Source organism: Boleophthalmus pectinirostris, unplaced genomic scaffold, assembly GCF_026225935.1.
Source record: "Boleophthalmus pectinirostris isolate CB_2022bp ecotype Guang Dong unplaced genomic scaffold, ASM2622593v1 HiC_scaffold_7, whole genome shotgun sequence".
NCBI lineage: Eukaryota > Metazoa > Chordata > Actinopteri > Gobiiformes > Gobiidae > Boleophthalmus > Boleophthalmus pectinirostris.
This window is the reverse complement of record NW_026571473.1, coordinates 28438598-28456769: the sequence shown is the minus strand read 5'-3', so window position 1 is coordinate 28456769 and position 18172 is coordinate 28438598. Positions and strand designations below refer to the sequence as shown.

The following is an 18172-nucleotide window of genomic DNA, read 5'->3' as shown; positions in this document are numbered from 1 at the left end:
AAGTAGAGCTGTTTAATGTCATACTACGGAACATTTTAAGCAGAGCAATGACATCTCCATAGAAAGCAGCACCAAAAAGTTCCACAGTGCACATTTAAAATATATCAAACTACCCACATATATATATGTTTTTTTGTTGTTGTTTTTTTTGGTTTTTTTTGGCTGCATTTTGAGATTTTGTGAAAACATTATATCCAATATTCATTTATTTATTTATTTTTATTATATTTATTTTATATATTTTTTATTTTATTCATTATTATTATTATTATTATTATTATTATTATTATTATTATTATTATTATTATTATTATTATTATTATTAATTATTATTATAATAATTATAATAATAATAATAATAATAATAATAATAATAATAATAATACCCAGTAAACTTAAAACAAACATTATTCACCTCTTGTCAACCCAGGAGTCATATTACTAAAAGAATTGACAGTTTTTCGGTGTGTTTTTGGTTCCTCGAAGTCTTTAAGCGTGCCTTTGGAACAGCCCTCTGGATATTATCTTGTAGACAGTGCAGTGTATTGTCCGGCTCTTGTAGTGACACGGCGATACGGACCTGTCAACACGGGTTCCTAAGGAGCACCCGGAGGAGCGGTTAGCAGACGCTGGTTTGGCAGAGCCGCCGCGTCAGCACACAGCGCTCAGGCCCAGGAGTAATCAGGTCAGAATGAAGACTGACAAACAGGAAGAGAGGAGGACGGAGAGAGGAGGGAGGGAGGGAGAGAGAGAGACAGAGACGAGGAGGAGAGGTGTGAGGGGAGAAGAAGGAGAAAGAGATAGGAGGAAGAGAGAAAGACAGAGAGAAGGTGAGAGAGGGCGAGATGCAGAGAGGGAGGAGGGGGAGAGCAGGAGAAAGGGGGGATGAGAAAGAAGGGAGGCAGAGAGAGAGAGAGAGTGGAGGAAGAAGAGAGGGAGAAGGGAAAGAAAAGAGAGAGGTGAGAGAGAGACACACAGAGGAGCAGGAGAAGAGTGAGGGGAGAGAGAAATAGGAGGGAGAAGACGAGGAGAAAGGGGGGATGAGAGAGACGGGAGGAAGAGAGAGAGAGAGGTGGAAAGACAAGGGAGAGAGCGAAAGACAGGAGTGAGAGAGATGAGGAGGGGAAGAGAGAGAGAAGGGAGAGACAAAGAGAGGAGGGAGGAGGTGAGAGAGAGAGAGGGCAGAAGACGGAAAGAGTAGGGGGAACGAGAGAGAGGAGGGAGAGAGGGGGGATGAGAGCAAAGAGAGGTGGAGAGAGGAGAAGAGAAAGAGGTGGAAAGACAGAGGGGAGAGAAAGACCCACACAGAGGGGAAGAGAGAGTAGAGAAGAGAGAGATAGGAGGAAGAAGGGGGCAGCAGGAGAAAGGGGGGATGAGAGAGAGAAGGGAGAGAGAGGAGTTGAGAGAGATACACACACATAGATGAGAAGAGAGAGGGGTGAAGACGGAAAGAGTAGGGGGAAAGAGATAAGAGAGAGAAGTGTGCAGCAGGAGAAAGGGGGGATGAGAGAGAAGAGAGGTAGAGAGAGGTGGAAAGGCAGAGAGGAGGTAAGAGCGACAGAGGGAGAGTCACAGAGTAAAGGAGGCGAAGAGAGAGAGGAGGGGAGAGGGGAGGAGCCGGAGAAAGGAGGGATATGAAAGAAGAGAGACAGGGAGAAAGGGGGCTAAGAGAGGAAAGAGAGATGGAGAGTGTGAGGAGACAACATCAAATGAGGAAGGAACAGTGAGAAAGGAGAAGAAGGAGAGAGAGAAGAGGACAGAGAGAGAGAGATGAGAGGTTATGAGAGGGTGGGTGGGTGGAGAGAGAAAAGAAGGAAGGTCATTTTTTTTTTAGAGAGAGAGAGTCCTCAGAGAAGTGCTGCTGTCAGAACCATTTTATAAACAAACAAAACTTTATTGACCCAGAAATGTAAGAATATAGTTTTGGTTTTGATATGAGTTCCAGTTTTATGTTAAACATTAAACGTTGACAAATGACTTGTTTTATCACTTTTCACAAGGTGCAGTCTGCTCTAGTTTAAACCCACTATGATTTTTTTTTTCTCACATTGTGTATTTTCAACTAAATAAAAACATTCTCCTTCAAGATAACTCAGATAATTTATTGTTACACATTTGCTAAATCAAGTCCAAAGCAGACATATAGTCCTTTTTAACTTCTATCACTCTAAAGCAGACATGTCAAACTCAGGACCAGGGTCCAAATTTGGCCCGTGATATAATTATATTTGGCCCACGAGATCATGTCAAATATGTATTAGAGCTGATCCACCGGCCACAGATAGGCTATAGAAACATTATTTATTTAAAATGTTGTTATTATTTTATATTATGCTTGTTCTGGATTGAATGTTTAAGCAAAACTATTATTAAAAATGTATTTTAATAAGAAAAAGTTTAATCCCGGTTTAATTACACATCTCAAAAAAAGAGAAAACATGCTGATCTTGAAAATTTTCAATAAATATTTAGTTTGGCCCACGATTTCGTCCCAGTTTTTAATTTTGGCCCTCTGTGAATTTGAGTTTGACACTTGTGTTCTATAGGCTTCATTATTCACCATCACATAGCAGCATAACAGTCACCGCCTCCAAACTCAATACTTTTTCTTCATATTGATCCATTTTGATTTGTGGAGGTGGTACGTCACCTGCATGATGCCATGGATATAGAAAGTTAAAACCACACTTTGCAATATTCTCTATGGAGCTAAGTTTAATGCCGTACTGTGGAATATTACAACCAAAGGAACAAGCACGGGGAGCCCCTCCTCTAGGGAAAATAAGAATCATGAAAAAAACCCGGGCTGACCGTTGATGATTAGCCGTACTGTGCTCACGTTTATCATGATTTAGTGTCATTGTCGGCCCCAGAGCACCGGCCTGATCGCAGAGCGGAGCTGAGCTGATCTGTGTGCACATCAGTGATCAGTGACAGGTGGTGGCATTTACCAGACGTCTGTAACCAACGGCATTAATCCCACAGGAATGAGGTCACACACAGGCCTCCACCAGCAACACAACCTGCATCTGTGTTTGTGCTCGTGTGTGTAGTGTGTGTACTCTGTAATTAGGACTGTGAGGTGGAGCACAATTTGAATTTTAATGGACACAATTAGTAAAAGAAATGTATTTTGGTAACATGGAGTCTGATTATTATGTTTAAAAGCTACTAACCCTGTCGTCTAGACCAGTGTTTCTAGTGAACTTTTTTTCTGGCAACCCATATTTTAAAAGTCACAAACCTTTGCGACCCAAGTCAATAAATCACAGAAAATCACAAAATAAAGGTGGATTTGACCATTATTGAACATTAATGAAGATATTTTATTGCTGACTTTACTGTTGATCGTGTCTCTCTGAACAATTAGTATTACTCAAGTTTTAAAATAATTAAAAACAGTAATAGAAACAGTAATAAAAGGATTCACAAGTCGCCTATTTGGACTTTAAATTTAGCTTTTTTTTTTTTTTCTTTTCAACATTCAATCAAACCAGCAATATTGGAACAAAATAGTCAAAATAGTCAATATGAAAGAATGAGAGCCTCGCACATCAATTACTAGAGATGGGTGCGTTGGAGGAGAGGGAGCAGCCCAAGAACATGGAGAAAAATCCCACACACCGTCTTACTTGCAAATTGTAAAATTTATTAGGACAAACCGTGCAACGTTTCTGCACTAGGCCTTCGTCAGGCAAACAGAATGAGAGCTCAGGTGGCCATCTTAAATAGCCAAAGTAAATAGCCACAGTGCACGCAAAACCCCGGTTTTGCGTGCACTGTTTCTTTATGACCTGTCACCCTTGGGTGCTTGCCACACCCTATTTAAGATGGCCACCTGAGCTCTCATTCTGTTTGCCTGACGAAGGCCTAGTGCCGAAACGTTGCACAGTTTGTCCTAATAAATTTCACAATTTGCAAGTAAGACGGTGTGTGGGATTTTTCTCCAACAAAATAGTCAATAAAATAATTACAAAACAAGGCGACCCAAAAAAAAATCTCTTGCAATGGTCACGACCAATCTTTGGGAAACGATGATCTAGATTCTACAAACATGTTTTGAAGTCTGTGTACATTATTTTAGTTTTATTTCAGTCTTTTCCTCCAATGTGAACTCTATAAACATGTTTAAAATGTGCATATGTTTCTTATTCTTCGCTTACCTACTGCATTTTCAGCATCATAATTATTCACCACACTGAGTTTCTAAGTGTTTTTGCCATTACTGTAAGGCTAATGGCAACTAGCATGCTAACAACGCACTTTCTGGTTCATGGCTTTATAGACCTCATTATAAAACGAGCTGCTTTTACAATCTGGGAACACACATTTTTACTTTATGCATGTAAAAAAAAAAAAGAAAAGGTTCAGCCCCTTTAAAAAGACTATGACAAAATAAGAGAAGCAGCACACATAGTCGTAGTAGTAGTAGAAGTAGTAGTAGTAGAGGACAGGGTACAGTAGTACATATGTATGACTCACTGGGACTTTGTGGTTTGACAGGTGAATGCAGGTGCTCCGGTCCTGACTCAGCAGCAGCAGCAGCAGCAGCAGCGGTCTGTGCCGGAGGTGCTGTTTCCTTGGCGAAGCGTGGTTGCCGGGGGTGACGGGGCGCTCAGGCGGGTCAAGAGGGACTGGGTCATCCCCCCCATCAATGTGCCCGAAAACTCCAGAGGGCAGTTCCCAGAGGACCTCGTCAGGGTAAGACACAAGCAGCCACCAGCGCTGAACGAAAAAAACTGGAGACTAAAAGATACAGATACAATAAAAACACAAAACGACACACTCAGACACACACACAGCTTATTTACCACAAACATTTAAGAGAGCAGCAGTTACACTACCGGTCAAGTTTTAGAACACCTCATTTTTCCAGTTATTTATTGCAATTCAAGTCATGCAAGTCCAATGAAGAGCTTGAAATGGTACAAAGGTAAGTACTGAACAGCCAGAGGTTAAAAAAAGATATAAGATAACAAGCTTTGGTGGGGCTGAGAGCAAACCTGTGACCTTGTTTAAATACAGAGCGATATCATTCTGGATTTGTCAGGCAAGAAAAGTTTTAGTTGCTTGGGAAAAGAATAAAAAATAAATAAAAACAAAGTCTGTATTACTTTAGTTTGAAAGTAAAAAGAAAAAAAAAACAAAAGAATTTGATCTTCTGTGTCAGTTCTTCACAATCAAAAACTTGCCTGCCTGAAGTATATATTGTCACATGAAACTTTCTATCTTTCTGGGTGACTTTCCTCATTGAAAAACTCCTCTGTCTCTCCTCTGTCTCTCCTCTCTGACATGTCCAGTCTGATCTCAGTGTTATGACAGTGTATTATGACTTCAGCTGTGATCAGATGGAGCGTCGCGAGGAGCCAGCAGCCCACAGCGTTTGGCTCAGTTTGAGAACAGTCCCCCCTGACAAAGCAGACACTTTTAGGTCAGCTCCAATCTACAACTTTACATTTGAGACGAGTTCCTTCACACAAGCTGCAGCGCTGTATCTGGGAGCAAAGAGACTCCAAATATACAGAGAAGAGGAGAAGAGGAGGTGTCACTTGTGCTTGGCGAGGCTTGTGTCTGAAAAATGCGAGTCAGACGTGTAAAATGTACGCTTTAAGTTTATGGGAATCTGTTGTCAGTTGATTCTAGTTTAGCTTTTGTGTTGTCTTATGTAACAAGAATGTCTAACTTGGGTTAAAAGTGATGAAAAATGAGGGCTGTTGTTGTGTTAGGTAACAGTTTAAACAAAAAATATTTGTCACTATGGTCAAAAGTCCTCAAAATAATGGTCAGAACAGGGTCAATATGACGCATAAATGTGAATCTTACCTATTTTAAATACCTAAAGACTGTATATTTGTGTATTTGGAATAATTCTCTATGGTCTCAAAGAAGTTTAATGTTTTTTTTTGTTTTTGTTTTTTCTATTCAGTAAAGAATAATGATAATAGAACTTGAAAAGGTTGCACACAAATGCCAGGGCCAATGGTTATGAAGTCAAACTATGTAAAACAATTGAAGATGAAGTATTTACTTAAAGGTGCATTGTGTAACTTTACTGCTAGAGGGTCCGTCAAATGCTTTTCTCAGCGGAGATTAGGGCTGGGTATCATTAAAAAATTGCTGATACGATACATACCTCGATACATAGACCACGTTACAATACATATCTTGATACAGTGCACTTTCGATTCGATATGATATATTTCAAATCGATTCGATACGGTTCAGTAAAAAAGTAATGGCTAAATCATGGCTGTGATACTAAAAGTCTTTGTTCAAATCCACTTCTTGTGCGAACTTCATATGAAACACAAACATTTTAATCCTCAAAACAGTGAAAATGTCAAATGTGTCACATAAAAGAGTTTCCATCTACTAAACAAACAGCAAAACTGTAGCATTGTAACTAGGGATGGGCATTCGATGAAATTTTCTTAATCGATCGTCGGAAGAATTAACGATCGATTATCGATTAATCATTAACGTTTTTATATTAAAATGATCATCATTATTATTACTATCTGCACTACTAATCTGCATAAATAAATTCAACTTTACGACATATAAACCGTAACGACTCTAGAGCCACATCAGCCCGTTTGAAATTATAATATGTTTAATTCATTTTTGCGCAACTCTCACAGAAACAAAACTTAAAACCGCATCACAAATTTGCATAAACTCAGCGAAGATAAAACTGCAGCTCTTGTGTCGCTGATGCGGTCAATTTCTGTTGGATTAAAAGACATGACTCAGGTGAATACAGGTTAGTGTGACCAGATTTACGTTTGTCAAAACCAGGACACCATACGGGGGGAGGGAGGTGGAGACTCGTCATCGACATTGCGCGACTCTCACCTGGCAAAGCTTTTTCCTACTGGACACCGAAACATATGTGCTGCTTTGTACACTGTGCACATGGACTCACACTTGTCCTGAACGCAACGGAAAGCGTGGAATTTCTTGTACAAATCATCATTAAATACACTTTTGTGCTTCGGTACGTTGCAGACTGACCGACTGTTTGTGTCTCGCTCCTTCTGATGCAGAGAGACACATGTACGGACCTGTTTGGTCACACTACACACAGCAACCTACATTCGGTTTGTCGATTAAAATTAACGTAATCGATTAAATTCTTAATGATCAATTATCGATTAATCGATTAATCATGCCCATCCGTAATTGTAACAAAATAATTGAGTAAAATATACCAAAAATACTTTATACAAATATCGATACAGCAGCCTATGATATCGATACTGTATCATCACATTAAACGATACGATATATTGATTTTTTGATATTTTTGCACACCCCTATGTTTCACAGTATGGTATTAAACCTCTCTATATTCATGGACAAAACCAGACAAAGTTACAGGTCAGATCTGTGGACAGGTGACCGTATCGTCAGAATGCCTCTTTTTTTTAGGTATTTTTGAGCTATAAAACCACCTGTAATTGAATAAATGTAAGGTAGAGTTGCTTAATGTTATTCTGTGAGACATCATTTATGACATAGGAACAAGCAGGTGACGGACCCCCAACCAAAAAGTTACACAGTGTAGCTTTAAAAATAAATACTTCTATCATTTTGGTTGCTTTTGTGATTTAGGATTCCTGTACACTTCTTCCACTTACTGCTTTCTTCTAAATGGTATAGAAAATGTTATTATCTTTTCATGGCAAGAATAATAATGTGTCATTCTCAGTGGGTCCTTTTCTATATTAAAAACGCTTTACCTGATTTTACCCTCTTTAAAATAAAGTATATTTGTTTATCACACTTTTACAATTTGCTGTGTTCCAAAGTCTCCTCATTTTCTTATTGCGTTCCTAGCATTCTCATTATTCACAGCAATGAGTTTCTAAGCACAACGTTCAAAAGACAAAGCGTCACAGTAATACTAACGACAACTAGCATGCTAACAGCACACCTCCTGCTTTATAATTAGATCCAGGCAATACACAGTGGACTTATTTTGACCTCAGGAGCTCCTTTTGCAATATTTTCGTACTGGGACAGGACAAATTTTGCTCAAGTAATAGTACAAAAATCTGGTACAGGTGTTTTTAAGTTATTATGACTAGCTGTTTAACACGTGTCCTCGCTTCTCCGCAGATCCGCTCAGACCGAGATAAGAACCGCTTGTTGCGCTACAGTGTGACAGGACCCGGAGCAGACCAGCCGCCCACAGGGATCTTCATCATCAACCCCATCTCTGGACAACTGTCTGTGACCAAGCCGCTGGACAGAGAGCACATCTCCAACTTCCACGTGAGTACACATATTAGAATTCTGTTTCTTTCAAATGGTATTATTAAAAAATGTTAGTATATTTTCATAGTTATAATATTAATGTATAAGTCTCAGTTGGCCCTTTTCTATATTAAAGACATTTTACCAGTTTTTGTTACTGTCTTAAAGGTCCCATATTACTCAAAATTGACCCTTGTGAGTTATTAACCGTGTTATAATGTTGTTACTTCATCAAAAACCTACCTGGAGTTGTGTTTTGTTTCATTCACATGTTTGAGTAACCCTTTGTGATTAATCTGTGTACATTTCCAAAGCTCAAAATGCTCTGTCATGTGATGTGATGTTAAACAAAACACAACTCCAGGTATGTTTTTGATGAAGAAACAACATTATATTTTAATATAAATCAGAAAATAGTCTAATATGGGCCCTGTAAAATGTGAAATACAACACTAGATCATTTTCGGTTTGCAGTGGTCCAGGGTCTTGCATGATACTCCCACTTTAAGTTACAGACATTTGTTCATCGTTTACATTTCTTTATCCTTTAGCGTTGGACGTATTGTTCATATACGACTTAATTTAGCTGAAATGCTCTGAGGTCAGAACTCATAACATTCAACTGGGAAATATCTGACCTCCCTTATTGAAGCCTGCTGGATACATGTGCATTGTGTGTGGACATTTTTAACAAGACAATGGAACAAAATGTGTTGGTCTACATATATCAGAACCTGTATATGACCACATGGAAATATTATCTATTATTTTGTGTTGAAATTTAAATGTCATTCTATTCTTTATTATTAGTTTTTTTAATTACCATTGTGGTATTGGAATAGGTATTGGATATCATACCATTTCCTTAAAGGACCTATATTACACTATTTTCTGATCTTTCGTCACCAAAAACATACCTGCATATTTAAGCTGAGTTCTTCCCTCAAACTGAAAACACTCTGTTCCACCTTGTGATGTCATGTGGTAATACAGGAAGTACTCCACTGTGTTGGAGCACAAATTCGTTAAAATCATTTGCATGATTTCAGACCTGGAATTTCCAGTCTCTACTGAATTAACTTGAACACTTGAATTACTTGAATTACTCAATTACTTGAACAATACCACTTCATGACATCACAAGGTAGAACAGAGCATTCAGACATTTTGGAGATGTAAACAGGCTAATAATTAGAAGTGTACAAAAATAACAAAATATCAATATATCGTATCATTTAATGGGATGATACAGTATCGATATCGTGGGCTGCTGTATCGATATATATATTTTTTGGTATATTTTGCTAAATTATTTTGTTACAGCGCTACAGTTTGGTTGCTTGCTTAGTGTAAGAAAACTTGTTTTGTGACACATTTGACATTTTCACTGTTTTGATGATTAAAATGTTTGTGTTTCATATTCACTTTGCACAAGAAGTGGTTTAACAAAGACTTTTAGTATCATAGCCAGCCCTACTAATAACCAAAGATTACTCGAACATGTGTGAATGAAGCGAAACACAACTCAGGGTATGTTCTTTTTAATGAGGTAACAACATGGTTTAAAGCTCACGAGGGTCAGTTTTGTGTTATGTTTGCACTTTAATATAGAAATTGAGCTTTCAGTTTCAAAAGAACAGGCGGTGTATTCAAATCTTAACTTTTTAGCTACCAGACGCTTCTCTCCTCTCTCCTCGCTTAAAGGTTGTATAGAGGATTTTCCAAGGAACGAGAAATCCAGCGACTGTTTGTCCTTTTTCAAATGTTGCGCATGCGTGAAACCACCCCCCTCCCCTACAGCTCCCTACGTAGAAACGCCTCCTCCCGCCTCCTCGTTACGCCAGAAACAGGTTTGTTTACAGCCGGTGCGCTGCACATGACTTGTAAACAACTAACTACAGTGTTGGTTAGGCAAGACGGAGAAGTGAGGAGCGGGGGGAGCGGGTGTGCGGACATTTCGTTCGCGGACGAGAAGTGAGGAGCAGGGAGAAGAGCGGAGCAGGGAGAGAGGAGAGGAGAGGAGAGAGGAGAGGAGAGGAGAGAGGAGAGGGGAGAGGGGAGAGGGGAGAGGTGCGCGGAGATTCCGTGCCCGGAGAAGTGAGGAGCAGGGGGAAGAGCGGATCGGGCAGCGGGGACAGGAGCAGGAAAGGGGAGCAGAGAAGAGTGCGCGGAGATTCAGTGCGAATGAACTAGCTTACAACACGCAGCAGCAAGCGGACTCTTTCTTTGCCTTGAAAATTACGTTTTCAGACATAGGATATCGCTTTCGTGTCCTGAAAAACGTTTGTCTAGCTCTTGGAAATAAAGTACGTTTTCATAATAAGCAGAAGTGACCTGTCCAGGAGTAATTTGGCGACCAGTGCGTCAGTCTTTAGACCCTGCGTCTGCTTCAGTTGCGCCATCGCTGGAATGAATCTTCAAGAATCACCTTAGTTTGGCTTCGCTGCTTTTCCCCTTGTCTTCTTCTTTCAGCGAACCTCAAAAACGGACTTTCTTTTGCGGCGAACTGCTCCTGGATTCTTGTCGCCATTGCAACAAACTTTGTGCGAACTGCGAGGAAGATATAGGTCAAAAAAAGCCGCTAAGAACTGTTGCGTTGGTGGAGTAAACAGCGTCTGTGCGGCTTGCGTCTGTGGACTGCGTGACAGGTCATACGTAAACCACGTACCGGCGGCGCGCAGGCAAGTCAGTTACGCTAGAAACGTAGGGAGATTGATTGACAGCCTGTCAGCTAACAGATAACGAGGCAGTGTCGTTATCTATTGGCAAATGTTTAGCCCCACCACGTCCAGAGTTGATGAATTTTTATTCTCTTTTTTTTGGTCATCATAATTACAAGGCTACTGCACCTCTATAATGCTATCATTGACAACTTGAAACAAAAAAAAAATCCTCCATACAACCTTTAAGCATGCAGTTGTGTTTTGTGATGAAATTGCTCCTAATTTTCCGTAATTAAAGTCCGAAATTCACAAATTAATCAAAGCGGGCGAGTATGAAACGGATTCCGACATACGCTCTTGGCACACCTTTTGTTATTAGTTCCGTTCAGCCAAGTGCTCGTCGTTGAACTTATTTTTTAATTACGAAATATCACAACAGCTGTTATCTCCGAGCACAGTTCACTTCCCACTCCTCCACAGTCTGCATATTTCAATTCATTTAGCACGCTGCTTCCAAGTACACTCTCTTTAATATACGAATGATTGAGACAGTTAGAGTAGTGTTGTCACGATTAGGGTTGTGCAAAAATATCAATATATTGTATAGTTTAATGTGATGATGCAGTATCGGTATCGTGGGCTGCTGTATCGATATACCGTATTTTTTGGTGTATTTTACTAAATTATTTTGTTACAGAGCTACAGTTTTGTTGCTTGTTTAGAGGAAGGAAACTCATTTATGCGACACATTTGACATTTTCACTGTTTTGATGATTAAAATGTTTGTGTTTCATTTGAACTTCGCACAAGAAGTGGTTTAATAAAAAACTTTTAGTATCGCAGCCACGATTTAGTGTTTGAATCAATTTTTAAATATATCGTATTGAATCGAAAGTGCACTGTATCGAGATATGTATCGTATCGTGGCGTATGCATCGAGGTATTGGCAGCTTCTTAATAATACCCAGCCCTAGTTGTCACGATATAAGCATTTCGATTAATAATAATACAACAATAATCGAAATATCGTGATATCGTATAGTCAGAAGTCTCATAATAATATCGGAGGCCTTCACAATATATCGAATTACAAGTTTCTTTGTTTAAATTAGTTGTTATGGTTTAGTTTTTTTTTTTTTAATGGCTTTCTTTATGATTTTAATGTCTTTCTTATTCTGTAAAGCACTTGGAATTACTTTGTGTATGAATTGTGCTATAGAAATAAACTTGCCTTGCCATGGTGCAAAAATAGCTGAAAAACCAGGGGGAACTACATAGACCATGATCCTTTGGTGTTGTCAGTGCAGACTACATGAAGAAATCACTGTTATTAAGCACTTTTAAATCTTAATTCTTTGTTTTATAACAGTACTAAAGGCTTTTCCAAGGTGTTTAAAAAGGAAAAAAAAATAGCGTATTCACAATTTTGTCAGCCTTTACAAAATGTCACAATAAATACTGAACCGTAAGATGCATATTGTGAAAATATCGTATCGAGGGATTTTGATATTGTTACATCCCTAATTCAGATACCTCTTTATTTAGACAATAGAATGTCATTTTCAACAATAAATCATAGTACTTTCTGTTGTATTACCATGAGGTTTTATATCTGTGTAGTCCCTCATGGTCCAGGTAGGTGCCACAGTGTCCATGGGCGTGTACTACTCTCTTATACTTGTTCTGATACAGTTCAAGATCATTCATTTGTTGACTTTTTTAGTATCGACTCTTGTTTGAATGAGTATATAGTTTTGATACTAGTTTTAGTATCTGTTAGAATCAGATTTTTGATACTTTTGACAAGCCTAAGTCAGAGTAACCAAGACCTGTACTCAAGTAAGGATACTGTTAGGTCAAAATAATATTATTCAAGTAGAAGTATAAAGTTGTGGTTCAAAAAATATTGAAGTAAGAGTAAAATTTGGGGAAACTACTGAAGTAAGAGTGATAATTCGAGTAACTGCTAGGGATGTAATGATGTACAAATCTCTGGATACGATATTTTCACGATGTGCATCTCACGGTACGATATTTATTTATTTTTATTTTATTTGTGGAGGTTAACAAAACTGAATAATGCTACTTGTTCCTTTTAAAAGCCTGATCCTGTTATAATGATACTGTTGTAATATGAAGAAATAAGATTTAAAGGTGTTATTAATGTTAAGTCTGCACTAACAACACCAAAGGATCATGGTCTATGTAGTTTCCTCTGTTTTTTTTTAGCTATTGCTGCGCTATAACAGTTAATTTAAGCAGACAGACTTCGTAATTCGATATATTGTGACAGTCCACGATATTATTGTGAAAATTTTAGCGATACAGTATCACGATGTTTCCGTTACTGTTACATTCCTGGTAACTGCCCGTAACATCTGATTTATAATCTGAAGTTTATGTAATTGGAAGGACAAAATGTTAAAATTAATGCACAAAATCTGGTTATTTTCAGAAGTATAGACCACAAAAATGAGAAAAAAATAAGTAAAATCTGAAATAGTTGTGCAAAAAATAAAGATGTTTGAAATCTGAATCATTTACTATTGTCAACATGAAGCTTTTATCACTTGTAGACTTACTCACAATGGGAAGAGGAACCAAAACTTTTACTCAAGTAAGAGTACTATGGTGTCTGAAAACCCCATGAAGTAAAAGTATATGAAACTCCAACCTCCTGGCAACACTCATCTCAAAGGAAGAAGGTCCTGGGTTGGATTTCCAGGTTAGGCCATAAGCAAAAAGTAAAAAAAAAAACACACACACACACGTCCTTAGCTTACTGTATCGAAATGAAGTCAGGACCTGCTCATGTGCATACGTGTGAATATTCATGAGTGTGATGGAGCCCTGGGTTGTGATGTTTATGCACAAGAATATTATAGTACTGATGTAGTACTGACATATATAGGCCCTAAAGCCAGTACTCAGTGGAGCGATCGTAGCTCCAGGCGGCTTCACTGACCATCGCCAATTACATAAAGCTCATATTCCTGATGCATTCTGGCCGATGCAGTGCTGAGTCGTAGAGATGGACAGCTTTTGGATTTTATTTTCTCACAAATTGATCCAAACTTCTTTTTATGTTTGTTTGTTTGCTTACTTTGGTCACATGACTTATATGAATGAAAAAGTAGCTGTAACTGTATATTAATTTTAAAGATGTGCTGTGTAATTTTTATTTTTTTTTCTTATGAAAGATCCACCACATTCTTGTCTCCGTAGAACTCTTTGATTTGCCAAATGTTCCAGTGTAGGGCATTAAAATTAAGTGTCTTCACAAAGCAAGCAGGTCATTCCACTAGTTACAGGTCAGATCTGTGGAGAGACAAGCCCATTCACGGTAGGAAAGACTTTGTTTAGCAGTTTAATAATTTGTTAGTGAATAAATGTAAGAAAGACATGCTAAATGTCACACGGTGGAACATTCCAGGCAATGCAATAGAATCTCTATGGAAACAAGCAGTGCAGGTTGCAGATACCCCTACCAGAAAAGCCCCTTTGTGTATCTTAAAGGTGTATTGCTCAACTTTACTGCTGGAAGGTCTGCATTTTACTTATTTATTTTTATTTATTCATTGTTTATTGTTTATTTCATTTGTAAAGTATAAAAAGACATTAACAGTGTCACAACATTAAACATACAAGAAATGAATGAAAAGGAGCAGAAAGAAGAGTCATCTTATTAGGGGTGTAACGATATCCAAGTCTCACAATACAATATCGTCACGGTATGAACTTCACGGTACGATATTTATTGTGATATCTTGGAAAAGCTCACGATATGATGGGGAGGCTCACAATTAGGGATGTAACAACATCCAAATCTCTCGGTTTTCACGATATACATCTCACTGTATGATATTTATTGCCATATTTTGTGGAGGTTAACAAAACTGTTAATGTGCTACTTTTTCCTCTTAAAATGCCTTGATAAGACTTAATCCAAAGAACTATGACTTAAAAGTGCTTAGAACTGTATTTCTTTTTTTCCTGCACCATAGTTCTTCATTTAAGCAAAGACACTTGTAATTCGATCTATTGTGATGGTCCACGATATTACTGAGACTTTTGACGATGCGATATCACGATATTACGGTTATTGTTACATCCCTGAATCTTATGTTATCTGCCCCTGCATTTTTTCTGCATTTTACTTGTCTCCATGGAGATGTTATTGCTTTCATTGAAATGTTCCATGGTACGACATTAAACACATCCATCCAGCATTTATTCATTACAGATGTTTCTATTGCTCAGAAATATAGTAATTACAGTGTGAATAGGGGCAATTCTCCACAGATCTGACTTGAAATCAGTGTTGGGAGTAGTGCGTTATAAAAGTAACGAATTACTGTAATGCATTGCTTTTTGCAGTAATGTGGCAGGGAAAAAAGTCAGTACAAATGTCAGTAACGCGCGTTACAATGTTTTTTGTTTTTTTACTTGGATTGAAATGGTGGGTTTTTCTTCATACAAATTTGCTAAAACTACCGCGATATCAGCAATGGTGAAATGCCGGAGATTCGCCCGCATAGACCATCGGGTGACTGCGAGCAAAAGGACGGCGCAGAACTCCGCGCTACACGGGCCTACCCGCAGGTGACCAATCGCACCTTGCAGACATCCTGTTCCACGAGCTCAGGGCTGGTCCTAGATTCCAAGTTCTAGTCCAAGATTAGTACTGGTTCAGTCCTGGTTTAGACCTGGTTTAGTCCTGGTTCAGTCCATATATGGCACAAAAGTTCAGCATCTTCACATTTATTTTGGTGAGAGTAACTTAAAAGTGCTGCAATAGTCGTGTAATGTTTTAATTTTAAACACAGTAATATTGTAATGTAACAAATTCATTTGAAATGACAGTGATAAGAGATAAATAATGCATTACAGTTTTAAAGTAACTTGCCCAACAGTGCTTGTAAGGTAGCGTCGTGCTGTAACCTGCTTGCCTCCCTCATGATAGATAGGTTTAATCTATACTGTGGAACATTCTAGACAAAGCAATAACATTTCCATGTCCAGAAAAACTCCTTGGCGTATCTTAAAGTTGTTGTTTTTTTGCCAAATGACTAAATGAATTATTGTAAACCAGCTATTTTTGAAGATTGTCTCTTTATATTTCATTTGGAGTCATTACTTCTCACTCCAAATATTATTAACACAAAACAGCACAGACAATTAAAGGAAGGCAGATGTCTTGCCAAATAACACACAGCCTGTTCTAGTGCGTCCCGGGACTGAACCACCAACCTTTTTGTCAACAGCCAAACACTTAACCAACCGAGCTGCTGCCTTCCTTTTTTAAAATCACAACAAAACGCTAAAACGAGAAACCCGCTTTTGAATACCTGACACCTGCCCAGCTCCATGCAGCCGTCTGAGAGGTAAAAAACAGATCGATTTTAAAAAACACATTTATTTTTGTGACAGGGAGCGCTCCTGTTTGTGCTTCTATGCAGATGAGCGGTGTGAATGCTCCTGTCTCCACCAACGACAGGGTCAAACTGGGCCAGGAACCTCGCCGAACCTGTTTTCGTACCAAACGTTCCGCACTTTTAATTTACCACCGCAATTAAACTGTCATTTTCAACTTTTTAGCGAAGTTGGATAATTGGAGGTCCATAATTCAAAACATCACTAGCCCCAATTAGTCTGCAATCATCATTATCAGACAGGAATGTTTTAGTTTGATTTGAAGGTCTACCAAATCATAAGACGGGTTAATATTGCGAATCAGAGAAAGCTTTATTGTGATTGACGATTTTATTATTTGACAATTTAAGGAGCCTCTAAGGCAGTTTGAGGTAATCAATGAGAAATTTTCATATGAAGTCGAAATTAATCTCGGAAGAAGTCTGCCACCGTCTGCCATTCGCACTTACTTTCTAATTAAGAACCAATTTTCTGAACTTTTTTTTCACATTCTTGAAATTAACAGAAAAGAGTGATTCATTATAACTCTATCTTTAATTCGTTTACGTGACGTCATCGCTTTCTACAACATCTGTAATGTAAAATTGTATGGAATTTGCAGTTTAAAGGTCCAGTATTACGCAAAAATGACTGTTGTGAGCTTTTAGCCATGTTATAATGTACTGTACCTCATCAAAAACATACCCGCTGTTGTGTTTTGTTTTATTTACACATGTCTACATTTCCAAAGCTCAAAAGACTCTACCTTGTGATGTCATGTAGTGGTAGTTTTCATGTTAACAGCTCCTTTTACCAGTAGAGATTTGCAATTCCAGGCTTGAAATTGCCCAAAAGACTCTGGTAAAGGTGTATGGAGTTTAAAAACACAGTGGAGCCCTTTCTGTATTACCTGTATGACATCACAGGGTGGAACAGAGTTTTGTTTTTTATTGTCTGAGAGAAGAACTCAGACTAAATATGCAGGATTCGTGTGTTAAACATGTGTGAATGAAACAAAATACAACTCCAGGTCTGTTTGTGATGAGGAAACAACATTAGATTTTAGACTTCAGGATTTTTTTATTGTATTTTTTATTTTCTATTTTATTTTATTTTACAAAAAACAAACAAACTAGCCCCTTTAACTATCAGGTTGCATTGATTGATTGATTTGTTGACTTGTTTTATGGTTAATACCTCTGTAAAAAATGTCATGATAGTTATTTAGTTCAAATTGTTTGGTTATTTTGTTCAAAAAACTTACACAGGTCCCTGCACTGAATCTGAGTCTGAAATTATGCCATCATCAACTTCTAGAAAACTAGCTGCTGGTTTCCTCTCTCCACCACTTACCTTTCATGCAATTCATTTAAACACACTCTCTCTCCCTTCCCTTTACAACCCACCAACTTTCATCACAGCTGCAGACCCTCCTCAGACTCTCCATCTTCTCCTCCTCACCATTAGTGATCCTATATGATTCAAAATTGACTCTTGTGAGCTTTAAGACATGTTAGATTACTGTTACTTCCACAAAAACAAAGCCAGAGTTGTGTTTTGTTTCATTCACACATGTCTGAGTAATCTTTTTTTATTATTAGTCTGTCTGCATCTCCAAATCTCAAAATTTTGCTCCACCTTGTGATGTCATGAAGCAGTAATTTTCAAGTTTTCAGCTATTATAGCAGCTTTACCACAGGTTCAGTAGGGTGTGAGTGTTTTCTGTTTGTGTGAACAAGAGTGTAAATATACAGGATTTGTGTTTTAAATGTGTGAGTGAAACAAAACACAACTCCAGGTCTGTCTGAAACAAGATTATAACATCGACCAGAAAACAA

General features: G+C 38.2%; 1 protein-coding gene across 1 annotated transcript in view; it reads left to right on the top strand.

Annotated features, from left to right (window-relative positions):
• The window catches only part of LOC110154708 (cadherin-2-like), a 236842-nt gene that overhangs the window by 126513 nt on the left and 92157 nt on the right, over positions 1-18172 (top strand). Inside the window, exons 4-5 of the mRNA XM_020918725.2 lie at positions 4504-4701; positions 8122-8277. Of these exons, the coding sequence (XP_020774384.2) occupies positions 4504-4701; positions 8122-8277 (354 nt within the window). The remainder of the gene's footprint in view (positions 1-4503; positions 4702-8121; positions 8278-18172) is intronic.